At 38.6% G+C, this 13,239-nt stretch overlaps 1 protein-coding gene across 1 annotated transcript; it reads right to left on the bottom strand.

The window, feature by feature from the left end:
* Positions 1-332: 332 nt before the first annotated feature.
* Positions 333-2,400, bottom strand: LOC120768331. The gene is made up of 7 exons (XM_040094970.1): positions 1,994-2,400; positions 1,438-1,504; positions 1,282-1,371; positions 1,117-1,211; positions 836-1,048; positions 615-771; positions 333-538 (listed from the first exon to the last, which is right to left on the bottom strand). Exons 2-6 carry the CDS (start codon positions 1,502-1,504, stop codon positions 682-684), a joined length of 555 nt encoding a protein of 184 aa, XP_039950904.1. The 5' UTR covers positions 1,994-2,400; the 3' UTR covers positions 333-538; positions 615-681.
* Between the last annotated feature and the right edge of the window lie 10,839 nt (positions 2,401-13,239).

Below are 13,239 nucleotides of genomic sequence, written 5' to 3'. Positions count from 1 at the left end.
AAACTTTTGTATACATGTGATTTTTTATCACCTTCTTGAGCACACATTTTCTGCTACAATAAAACTATATCCTCGCTACTCACACTTTAGTTAAATTTAACGCAAACGGGGAAAACTGGTTCCAGGAAAGCGCGACGCTGCATGCTATACTAGCCTAGTGGTTAAACGCACGGCTTGGTATTCCGTGAGACTCGAGTTCGAATCTCAAAATAAAAGATTTTTTATTTTTTTTGTTTTTAATTTTTAATTTTTTTCAAATCATTTTTAACAAAAATTACATTAAAGTTTAAATTAAAATGAATATTTCATTATTAATTCAATTCCTGCTTTGCAATGCTTTCTTAAAATCTAGTATGTATTAAAATAATTATTTTTAATAATATCAGAAATACATGTAACTTTTTATTAATTATTTAAAGGGTTCACTCCTCAGTTTTCCTCTTCCTATAAATTCTTTGTTTGTGCCTATGGTGGCTCATTTCAATGGCTTTTCGAACTTGTTTTTCGAACATTGCCAATCCATACGTTATGAATGAATCTATAAAAAAACATAATGAAAATTACAAATTAAAACAAATAATTGTAAGTAAAATTAAATAAAAAACAGAATTTACCGTATAAAATGTTGGAAACCAGCAGGAGTTTGGAGAGAGGTTGCTTCCCACCCCTACCGTCCCAGTTTCATAAATAAAGAAGTTCATCAGTGTACAGACTTCGCAACACATCATGTACACTATCTGAAGTACCTTTTATCCTCAAAACGAATTGTTTCTTTAAATAAAAATAGTATGTAAAAACTGAATTGTTTATTGAAAAAAGTTTATATATTACTTACCGTTGTAGCAGCAAATTCGTCACATTTCAATTTTTCGTCCATTTCCAAAGCTGCAGCAAGCGTATTTAATGGTAGGGTGGAAGCAATTTCGGTTTGAACGTTGTCGACATCTTCACCAGTCATTCGCCATACCGATTGATGAATTTTGCGGATGAGGACCTTGCATTCATGAACCGTTTTTTGCTGCGCCATTTCTTCACTTTTATGAATAATCTGAAAAAGAAACAAAGAGACATGTAGAGAAAAATAATAATGTATGCATATAAAAACTGTTCACTTACATTTTCTTTTAAATGCTTATCGATTTTAGTTTCGCATACCTTCGTCGTCAAATCGTCAATCTGTTTGGAAATAGTGGTTAAAATGTCAATAACCTCTGGAAAAAGGTTGGAAACATAATAAATTAAACAAATTTAAAGAAATAAATTATATGGATGTTAGATTACCGTTTCCTTCCACAGGTCGTTTTGAAATGCTGACCTCTGTATTGTAGCAACCAGACGTGTTAAACTTTTTACGCTTTAAATGTAATTGGTCTACAATGACAAAAACGTAACAATATAATGAAACGAAATTTTGTAAGTTTACATTTATTTACATACCTTTTGCGGGAGTTGAAGACGTTGTTGGACAATCCTCCAAGTCAATTTCGTCAAATATATTTTCCATCTAATTGAGAAATAAAAATTGGCAGTATCAAAGTTCTTTTCCAAAATTTAAGAAAATGTAATAAAATGAGCCGAGAAAAATATATGTACATAAATACTTAAAAATTATAATTTGAAAATTTATGAATTTTTGCTGTTAAGGGCAAATCCACTAAACCTATTTTTCGCAAGGTTTGAAGCAAATCAGTCACTGCATTGTGGGACACTCTATTGCGTAAAGCCCAAGCTTTTATTTCTTTGCATTTATCATTTTTCACTACAATATTCACATTTTCACTATCACTATCAATGGTATCTTAGCTATCATAATCATTTAAAGATATATCTACGGAGCTCAATTCTTCCACATTTGAATCACTATCAGAATTACATTAATACTACATATTTTGGCAAATTTGGAGGCACTGACATTAAAAGCCTTTTTTTCTCGGCTCATGTAAGCACAAAATGTATTTTTTTTTTAATATTAAAATTTACTCCGTTTACTTACCTTTTCAAATTATGTATGTACCACTTTTATAATCACGTTTTTAATCACTTTTTTCATAAAATATAACCAAATTTAATTAGAATACAAATTTTTCACAATTTAACACGCGTGCCGAATTTCTTTTTCTTTGAATTCGAATTTTCGCAACGAATAAACGTTCAAATCATGTTATCATGTTGTATACTTTTACATGCATCGTTTTCCATAAACAGTGGCAAGTCCGAAATCAGTTTGTCTTCTTTTGTTTTGTTTTTATAGAAAAGATGTTGTGTGAAGAGCTTGTAATATAAAACAATCAAAAGGCACAGCGGATAGACTCTTTACGCAATTAAATGATTTGTGAGGGTGTGTTAGTAATAAGTAAAAATTGTGCAAATGTGTGGGAGTTTCGGTCACGCAGGTTTTGCTGGGTAGTTGTCCATTCTTCCGGCGAATAAACGCATATACTTCTCTTCGCACATTCTATTGCAGAGTGCATCAAATCTGCCTCCATTTGTGTGTGTCCGCTTTGGAGGTACTTAATTGTTATCGAATTAAGCTTCAAGGTATTGTTGATATAAATCAATAGTGTAGCAATAAACCTGTTTCTGTTTTGTCCCCCGCAGCAGTCTGAGTAGAGAATAACATCGGTTACCGATTCGTCTAACGAGTTCATCATTTTCCATATTGTGGTCCCAATTTCGTCCGATCCTCGTTGACCCTGATTTTCATCCCATAGAAAACAGTAACCTTCTCCACTGGCAATGTCGTAAAATGTGTTATTATACGTGGCGAACTTTCGACTGTAATACATCATGCTTAACACTGACTGGAGGTCAAAAGTAAACACTTTTAAATTACTGTTACTTTTTGCTGATTCCTTGTCAGTTTGCTTGTTAGTTCTTGCCTTTGTCTTATTTAAGATGTGTTCATCGTAGGATTTCTGAAATGAGTCTTTGTCCTCAGCGTTTTTGTACCACTCGCGTGTTAAGCTTCTTCTTCTTAATTGGCGTAGAAACCGCTTAAGCGATTATAGCCGAGTTAACAACAGCGCGCCAGTCGTTTCTTCTTTTCGCTACGTGGCGCCAATTGGATATTCCAAGCGAAGCCAGGTCCTTCTCCACTTGGTCCTTCCAACGGAGTGGGGGTCTTCCTCTTCCTCTGCTTCCCCCGGCGGGTACTGCGTCGAATATTTTCAGAGCTGGAGTGTTTTCGTCCATCCGGACAACATGACCTAGCCAGCGTAGCCGCTGTCTTTTAATTCTTTGAACTATGTCGATGTCGTCGTATATCTCGTACAGCTCATCGTTCCATCGAATGCGATATTCGCCGTGGCTAACGCGCAAAGGACCATAAATCTTTCGCAGAACTTTTCTCTCGAAAACTCGTAACGTCGACTCATCCGTTGTTGACATCGTCCAAGACTCTGCACCATACAGCAGGACGGGAATTATGAGTGACTTATAGAGTTTGGTTTTTGTTTGTCGAGAGAGTTTCTTTGCTTCTCAATTGCCTACTCAGTCCGAAGTAGCACCTGTTGGCAAGAGTTATCCTGCGTTGAATTTCTAGGCTGACATTGTTGGTGGTGTTTACGCTGGTTCCAAGATAGACGAAATTATCTACGACTTCAAAGTTATGACTGTCAACAGTGACGTGAGAGCCAAAGTGCGACGACTGTTTGTTTGATGACAGGAGATATTTCGTCTTGCCCTCGTTCACTGCCAGACCCATTTTCTGTGCTTCCTTGTCCAGCCTGGAGAAAGCAGAACTAACGGTGCGGGTGTTGAGGCCGATGATATCAATATCATCGGCATACGCCAACAGCTGTACACTCTTATAGGAGATGGTACCTTCTCTATTAAGTTCTGCGGCTCGAACTATTTTCTCCAAAAGCAGGTTGAAAAAGTCGCACGATAGGGAATCGCCTTGTCTGAAACCTCGTTTGTTATCGAACGGCTCGGAGAGGTCCTTCACGATCCTGACGGAGCCTTTGGTGTTACTCAATGTCAGTTTACACAGCCGTATTAGTTTTGCGGGGATACCAAATTCAGACATCGCGGCATAGAGGCAGCTCCTTTTCGTGCTGTCGAAAGCAGCTTTGAAATCGACGAAGAGGTGGTGTGTGTCGATTCTCCTTTCACGGGTCTTTTCCAAGATTTGGCGCATGATGAATATCTGGTCGGTTGTTGATTTGCCAGGTCTAAAGCCACACTGATAAGGTCCAATCAGTTTGTTGACGGTGGGCTTTAATCTTTTATGTTTATGGTATGACCCTAGAGATTTACATTAGGGCAAGCTGTTTTCATATATTATGGAATAGATAACATAATCTTAAAATAACTTTTGGATGCAACGCTCTAAGCGTAGCGAATATTGAATAATTTTATATACTTGAGTAAACTTAAAATTTTTTGGAGCTTGGCTTGGAATGGAAGCTATTTCTATAGATCCATAGTTCAACCATATTATTTCAATGCATAACTTTAAGGTGGTGTCGTCTGGATAACTCAAGGTCTAAAACTACTGTTCTGAAGTGGTGTTCCAGTTGGTCAATTGTTTCCAAAATGCTATAAGTTACAGTTCTTCATTTTGTTAAGATACATATCTCCATAAATGAAGGGAATGAGTTTCTCCGCAGAAGAAAATATTGTCCATTAAAAAATGTACATATTAACAAATGAAAAAATAATAAATAAGTTCTGTTTACTTTGGAACGCACCTTGTTTGTTCTTAGCGTTAAAATTAATTGCGTATATGGAAAATTTTTTACTGAACTTTCATTTTCTTCCATTTTTACTTACTTCTCCAATAAAGATAGATATCCTAAATTTTATCAGCCGCCTAAGAATGAATAATGGATTTATTAAGAAGCTTTTTCATGTATCAAATGAGGATAAAGACCCAAAGCACGCTATGTACATAGTTAACGAAGAAATTTGAGAACGAAAACTCTATCAATGTTTCGATATCGTCCAGTCAAGAGTTGACCTAATAGAACATCTCTGGAGTGACGTAGAAAGAGCCGTCAGTGTCAGAAATATTTTTTTTTTTTTTTTTTTTAATTGGCGTAGAAACCGCTTACGCGATTATAGCCGAATTAACAACAGCGCGCCAGTCGTTTCTTCTTTTCGCTACGTGGCGCCAATTGGATATTCCAAGCGAAGCCAGGTCCTTCTCCACTTGGTCCTTCCAACGGAGTGGAGGTCTTCCTCTTCCTCTGCTTCCCCCGGCGGGTACTGCGTCGAATATTTTCAGAGCTGGAGTGTTTTCGTCCATCCGGACAACATGACCAGCCAGCGTAGCCGCTGTCTTTAATTCGCTGAACTATGTCGATGTCGTCGTATATCTCGTACAGCTCATCGTTCCATCGAATGCGATATTCGCCGTGGCTAACGCGCAAAGGACCATAAATATTTCGCAGAAATTTTCTCTCGAAAACTCGCAACGTCGACTCATCCGTTGTTGACATCGTCCAAGACTCTGCACCATACAGCAGGACGGGAATTATGAGTGACTTATAGAGTTTGGTTTTGTTTGTCAAGAGAAGACTTTACTTTTCAATTGCCTACTCAGTCCGAAGGAGCACCTGTTGGCAAGAGTTATCCTGCGTTGAATTTCCAGGCTGACATTGTTGGTGGTGTTTACGCTGGTTCCAAGATAGACGAAATTATCTACGACTTCAAAGTTATGACTGTCAACAGTGACGTGAGTGCCAAGTCGCGAGTGCGACGACTGTTTGTTTGATGACAGGAGATATTTCGTTTTGCCCTCGTTCACCGCCAGACCAATTTTCTGTGCTTCCTTGTCCAGCCTGGAGAAAGCAGAACTAACGGCGCGGGTGTTGAGGCCGATGATATCAATATCATCGGCATACGCCAGCAGCTGTACACTCTTATAAAGATGGTACCTTCTCTATTTAGTTCTGCGGCTCGAACTATTTTCTCCAAAAGCAGGTTGAAAAAGTCGCACGACAGGAAATCGCCTTGTCTGAAACCTCGTTTGGTATCAAACGGCTCGGAGAGGTCCTTCCCGATTCTGACGGAGCTTTTGGTGTTACTCAATGTCAGTTTACACAGCCGTATTAGTTTTGCGGGGATACCAAATTCAGACATCGCGGCATAGAGGCAGCTCCTTTTCGTGCTGTCGAAAGCAGCTTTGAAATCGACGAAGAGGTGGTGTGTGTCGATTCTCCTTTCACGGGTCTTTTCCAAGATTTGGCGCATGGTGAATATCTGGTCGGTTGTTGATTTTGCCAGGTCTAAAGCCACACTGATAAGGTCCAATCAGTTTGTTGACGGTGGGCTTTAATCTTTCACACAATACGCTCGATAGAACCTTATATGCGATGTTGAGGAGGCTAATCCCACGGTAGTTGGCGCAGATTGTGGGGTCTCCCTTTTATGGATTGGGCATAGCACACTTAAATTCCAATCGTTGGGCATGCTTTCGTCCGACCATATTTTACAAAGAAGCTGATGCATGCTCCTTATCAGTTCTTCGCCGCCGTGTTTGAATAGCTCGGCCGGCAATCCGTCGGCCACTGCCGCTTTGTTGTTCTTCAGGCGGGCAATTGCTATTCGAAGCTGGTCGGGTAATGGAACGTCTGCTCCATCGTCATCGATTGGGGAATCGGGTTCTCCTTCTCCTGGTGTTGTGCGTTCACTGCCATTCAGCAGGCTGGAGAAGTGTTTCCTCCATAATTTAAGTATGCTCTGGGCATCAGTGACTAGATCACCTTTGGGGGTTCTACAGGAATACGCTCCGGTCTTGAAACCTTCCGTAAGCCGCCGCATTTTTTCGAAGAATTTTCGAGCATTACCCCTGTCGGCCAGCTTATCAAGCTCTTCGTACTCACGCATTTCAGCCTCTTTCTTCTTCTGTCTACAAATGCGTCTCGCTTCCCTCTTCAACTCTCGGTATCTATCCCATCCCGCACGTGTAGTGGTCGATCGTAACGTTGCGAGGTAGGCAGCCTGTTTTCTCTCCGCTGCGACATGGCACTTTTCGTCGTACCAGCTGTTCTTTTGCACTTTCCAAAAACCAATGGTTTCGGTTGCAGCTGTACGTAAGGAGTTTGAAATGCCGTCCCACTATTCGCTTATACCGAGTTGTTGACGAGTGCTCTCAGAGAGCAGGAGTGCAAGCCGAGAAGAAAATCGTTCGGCTGTCTGTTGTGATTGCAGCTTCTCGACGTCGAACCTTCCTTGTGTTTAGTGGCGCGCGTTTTTTGCTGCACAGAGGCGGGTGCGAATCTTAGCTGCAACAAGATAGTGGTCCGAGTCGATGTTAGGACCTCGGAGCGCACGCACATCTAAAACACTGGAGACGTGTCTTCCGTCTATCACAACATGATCGATCTGGTTGGTAGTTTTTCGATCCGGAGACAACCAGGCGCTTGATGAATTTTCTTATGGTGGAATCGAGTACTACAGATAAATATATTTCGGTCCCCGGCGAAGTCAATCAGCCTCAACCCATTTGGGGATGTTTCGTCGTGGAGGCTGAATTTACCGACCGTAGTGCCAAATATACCTTCTCTGCCCACCCTGGCGTTAAAGTCGCCAAGCACGATTTTCACATCGTGGCGGGGGCAGCTCTCACAAGCGCGCTCCAAGCGCTCATAAAAGGCATCTTTGGTCACATCGTCCTTCTCTTCCGTCGGGGCGTGGGCGCAGATCAGCGATATGTTGAAGAACCTCGCTTTGATGCGGATTGTGGCTAGACGTTCATTCACCGCAGTGAATGATAGTACTCGGCGACGGAGTCTCTCTCCCACCACGAATCCTACACCAAACTTGCGCTCCTTTATATGGCCACTGTAGTAAATGTCACAAGGACCTACTCGTCTCTGTCCTTGTCCCGTCCATCGCATTTCTTGGACGGCGGTGATGTCAGCCTTTGTCTTTACGAGGGCATCAACCAGCTGGGCAGCGGCACCTTAAGGGACCGGACATTCCAGGTGCATGCCCTCAATTCGTAGTCCTTATTTCGTTTGCCATGGTCGTCATCAAAAGGGGGGTCTCTCATCCGAGGCTGGTTGTAGCTCTTCACTGGGGGTGTTTTTTACGTGGCGGGTCCCAAACCCAGCGCACAACCCTTGTAGGGAAATGTTTCGCCTTCTCACTTTAGCTCACCTTCGAACGGATGTTCTTAGGCTACCCAGAGGATACTTGGTCAAAGACCGGAAGTAGTGAGCTGCTTGAGCCATGTGTAAAAGAATCGTTTCTGGCCACTCCCAAGTGAATGGCGATCAGAGAACTTTCCTCACTTGCGTGAACTTCTACACATGACTCCCTCCTCACTTAAGCAGGTGTCCTTTTTTGGACGGTGGAAAGAATAATTATAATTCATGCAAAATATCCGGCGATAAACGTTTTCTTTAATGATAGCGTCCGGGTGGTGTTCTTTGAATAAATCGAACATTTTTGATATTGTTAAGTCGGACGCAAGATAAAGTCGTTGACTTTTTGCTCGAGTGTAATGGCTTTCGACGGCTGGAAATGTGCTGTTTGATAAGCGCATCTGTCTCTTCGTCTAATTTTTTCTGGTGGCCATGTTGACCCCTCTTATCAGTAAATTCATTTTGGCACATCTTCTTGGCTAACACAGATATTGCGCCGTCTGCCAAGTTCAAAGTATTTAAAAAAAACTTCTTGCATACCTGTTTGGCTTTGAGAGTATAATTAAATGTGTTCGCCCGCCGTGATCCAATTGTCAACGTCCTTTTGCACTTCTCAATTTTCACGCAATTGGCCAGGAACAGTCGCTGCCTCGAATAGTCGCCTAAATTCCAATATTCTGCATTGATCTCTCTGCGCTCTTCTTCTGAGAAGTTTTCTGTGCAATTATGGCGGCACTTACAGTCAATGGGTTTCGGAACACGTTCTTCAACTCTTTTGCCACTCTTAGTGACATAAGGGTTCCCTTTGTTGGGATGATACTTCCTTTTATTCTGCACCCATTTATGACTTTCAATCTATTGATCGGAAATATTTCAGAGTTAGACGCGGCTAGACCCAAACAATATTTCTCAAAAGCTGTTTGCTGTACTCACCTTTCTCTTTCGCGTAAGTATATTTCTACCATTTTCATTCTTGTTATTGATATACACTGGACCAATAAAGTTTACATACACCCTTTATTCTTAACTAAAACATGTTCGCACATAGATTTTCTAGTCTCATTCGACTGATTTTTTTTGCTAAATAGATAAATAAACATTCGTGCATTGTGATGCATTATCTTAATCCCGTTAAATTTACCCCTATGCTTGGCATTGTCGCTGCGAAAGAGAAAAACCCCAAAAAACGCATCGAGAAAGTTTACATACACACAGTACAGCCTAATTTGTTTATATTCACTGAACGGTACAAAGTTGTTGCATTCCCATAATTGTTGATTGTAAACAATTATAATATTGAAATGGTAAGTTTAATATGCGTTTTATTGTCATTTTATCTTAAAAGTGTGACTTAGTTGGTTGCAATGGGTCGTGGTAAAGAAATACATTTAGAAGTGCGAAAATTAATAATTAAATTATATTTAGAAAATAAATCTTTACGTGAAATTGGTAAAGTGGTTGGAAAATCCCATTCAAGTGTGCAAACTATTATCAAGTCGTATATTAATACTGGGAATTTGCATTCAAAGCCACAATCGGGTAGACCAAAAATTTTAACGCCCCGTGAAGTATTGCGTTCGTTACAGCCGTTAGTGCAAATCCAAGAATTTCCGCAGTGAAATTAACTCAAGACATATACGATAGTACACAAAAAAAAAATAAATCAACAAACTGTAAGGAATGTGTTGTATAGTGCTGGTTATCATGGACGAGTGGCACGCCGTAAGCCATACATAAGCAAGGTTAATAAGGAAAAGAGGTTTGCGTTCGCTATAGAACATGTAAACAAACCGAATTCGTTTTGGGAAAATATTATATTCAGCGACGAATCAAAATTTAATATATTTGGTTCGGATGGGGCACAAAAAGTGTGGAGAAAGGTCAATGAGGAGTTTCAAGAAAAAAATTTATTGCCAACAGTAAAGCACGGTGGGGGTAATGTAATAGTTTGGGGGTGTATGGCTGCATCTGGAATTGGACAATTGGAATTTATTACTGAAAAAATGGATAAGTACATGTATTAGAACATTTTAATAAATAATTTACGTCCAAGTGTGCTTAAATTGGGTCTTGATAGCAACCACTACTACTTTCAACAGGATAACGACCCAAAGCACACGTCTTATCTAGTACGTGAATGGTTGCTATACAATTGCAAACAACTCCATACGCCCCCCCAATCACCAGACATTAACCCTATTGAACATATCTGGGACTTATTAGAAAAGCGTATACGAAAACATAGAATTTCATCCAAAGAGTCCCTAAAAGCTGCCTCATCGACTGAGTGGGCCAAAATCACCGAAAATAATACCAGAAATTTAGTAAAAAGTATGCCACGACGTCTACAGGCAGTTATTACAGCAAAAGGAGGGCCAACAAAATACTAAATATGTCTCAAACTTTTGTATTTAGTGTTAGTTTAAATAATGTACGTAAACTTTATTGATACGAATTTATTTTAAGTTTTTGTACCTGTATTTTTTTCATTTGTGAAAAAATAAAAATTTTGATAAGCCAATATACATATATGCTAAATATACATATTTTGAAATAGATACAAAAAAACGACAATAAACATTAATTTTAAAACCAAAAAATGTGTTGTAATTTAATAAAACTAGGTGTATGTAAATTTTATTGGTCCACTGTAAGTATCACCACAGTCGGCGATTTCTTCTAAAACTACATCTGATGTCTTCATCACTGAAGTATCTAATTCATCTGCCAAAGCCAGTGCATCATCATCCGAATCGGGGACATACTCGTCCAACGATCCTGCAGAGAAGTCTGTGCCATTCTCATCATCTGTTTGAGGTATCTCAATGTCCGGCAATCCCACAGCGAAATCAAACTCATCGGTCTTTGGAGCAATTTCCACAACGACTGGTGGTTTCGTGTCACAGCCTGTTGATATTTACCTTGCTTACTTCACTTACATTATATAAAAGACGATACTCACTCAGATGTTTAAAATCCATATTTTTAATGAACAAACTTTCTCTGCGAAATGAATTTACAAGCTGAAATATCAAATGACTACAATATTTCCTTGGCATTCATGTAGTCAAAACAACGTAAAAATCGCATAGGCTACTACTCTTGTAAATTTCTGATAAAACTTTCGAATTTGTATTGAAAATAAAACAGCTTATGTGGAGTATAGAAATGGTCGGAATAAAACTATTTCTCAAACAATAGTGTATATTATTATAAGCTATTTTATGAGTTAAAGTTTTGATGAATTGTATTTATTTCTACAGGCTAAAATGGAGTATAATGCGCATACACTATTATTCTTTTAACAACTTTGCAGTAGCAATTTCAAGCAAAATAGCGCGTATGAGCTTATACACTTATTGAAGGAATTTTTTGAACATGAAATTACACACCATTTTTTCCAATGACATTTTGACCCACTTTGTGGAAGTAGAATTTGACGAAATTTTGACCAGACATAGAATCAATAATGGAGATTCTAAATATGCAATAAAAAAATACTGGCGTATGAGCACATACGCTATTGTTATATTGAGGGGACGATATTTAATAAATATTTATTTTGTAGACAAGTGACTGGTTCGACATAATGTCAGGGTGCCCAAAGATGGAGTGAGGGAACGGTTGCACGCCTATGGTTTGGCTTTGAACACCCAAAATAATATTTTGGATCAGATGACGGAGTTGATGTCATCAATGAGGGTAATTGGCAAAACTGGATTGCTTCCATTCCAAAAAGGTCTTGCAGTATAACACTTTAGCTGCATATTTAATAAGTTCTTTTCTTTAACGTTTGATTTTACTTTTGATTTACAGGTATACTCCAAAGCAATAATGCTCTGAAATTGCTGCTGTATGATTTACGCCAGCAGTACAAAATCGACTACGTTTTACCCTACCGCCTAAACCAGAACGTTTTGGAGAATTTCTTCGGAATAATAAGGTCAAAACGCGGCCTTCACGATCACCCTGATAGACAGGAGTTTAAGTATCGACTGCGTTCGTATATATGTATTTGGTCACAACGAAGGAGCAATAACAGAAGCAGAAAACGTAGAAATCGATAATACCCCGGATTTAGAGGAGAATTATCTATCTCTTATCGGTAATTATCAAAATATTTAAAAGTACATAGTATTATAATCTTAAATTAAAGACAAAATTTTAGTATAAAATTGTAATGTATAAAATTAACTAAACATGTATTCCATTTATTTATACGCATATACATACATACCTACATATGTATGTTTCTTATATTTTTGCAGGTAATATTTTTCAGCGTGTGTCAGTTGATCTAAATACCACTGACCCAACTGAAAAAAATGAGGATTTGGAGACGCTGAACAACGATGGTCTTGAAAATTTGGCAGGGTATATCTGCCACAAACTTGGGAAAGATATCCCCGAAATTTGTGCCAACTCCGAGAATAGTTCGTCGTTCACTTGGGTGGATCACCTTTCTGAAGGAGGGCTCTCAAGGCCAACAGATATGTTGATGGAGCACATGAGAGCCTTACAAGCAATATTTGACGAAGTAAATAGCAGCGAATTGTATATTTGTACAAATTATATTAAGAACCACTTAGATTTAAGTAACTCTATAAATTGTAGCACTAAGGTAAAATAACTGTTTTTTAGAGCTAGAATGTATTTAAGAATTCGTTCCTTAAACAAAAATATAATTGAAAATATGTACAGCAAAAAAAGAAAATTAAACAAGACAATAAATTGAGACATGAAAAAATTAAATATAAAACTTTATATTAATGTATATGTAGGTATGTAAATGCCTATTAAAAATATTTGGTTCTTTTATTAAAATTCGATTTTATTGATATTAACTTTTGATGATATTTACATGAAAAACAAACAAAATAAAATCAGCTGATAGTACGTTGGTCAATCGTGACGTAGATGCGCAGAACGATGCAAAATTTGATTTGTGTATCAAATGTAACACTAAACGATTCTGGGCGGTCTCGCACACATAACATAAACAAATAACCAATAGCCAGTATAGTATACTTAACATAAACAAATAGCCAATAGTAAGTATAGTTAAGATTCTCTGTTCACCCAAAAAGCAGTCTCAATCCGAATCTCTAATAATAAAGACGTGCACTCACAATTTTGTGTCTATGAT

Source organism: Bactrocera tryoni, chromosome 2, assembly GCF_016617805.1.
Source record: "Bactrocera tryoni isolate S06 chromosome 2, CSIRO_BtryS06_freeze2, whole genome shotgun sequence".
Lineage (NCBI taxonomy): Eukaryota > Metazoa > Arthropoda > Insecta > Diptera > Tephritidae > Bactrocera > Bactrocera tryoni.
This window is presented reverse-complemented; position numbering and strand designations above follow the sequence as displayed.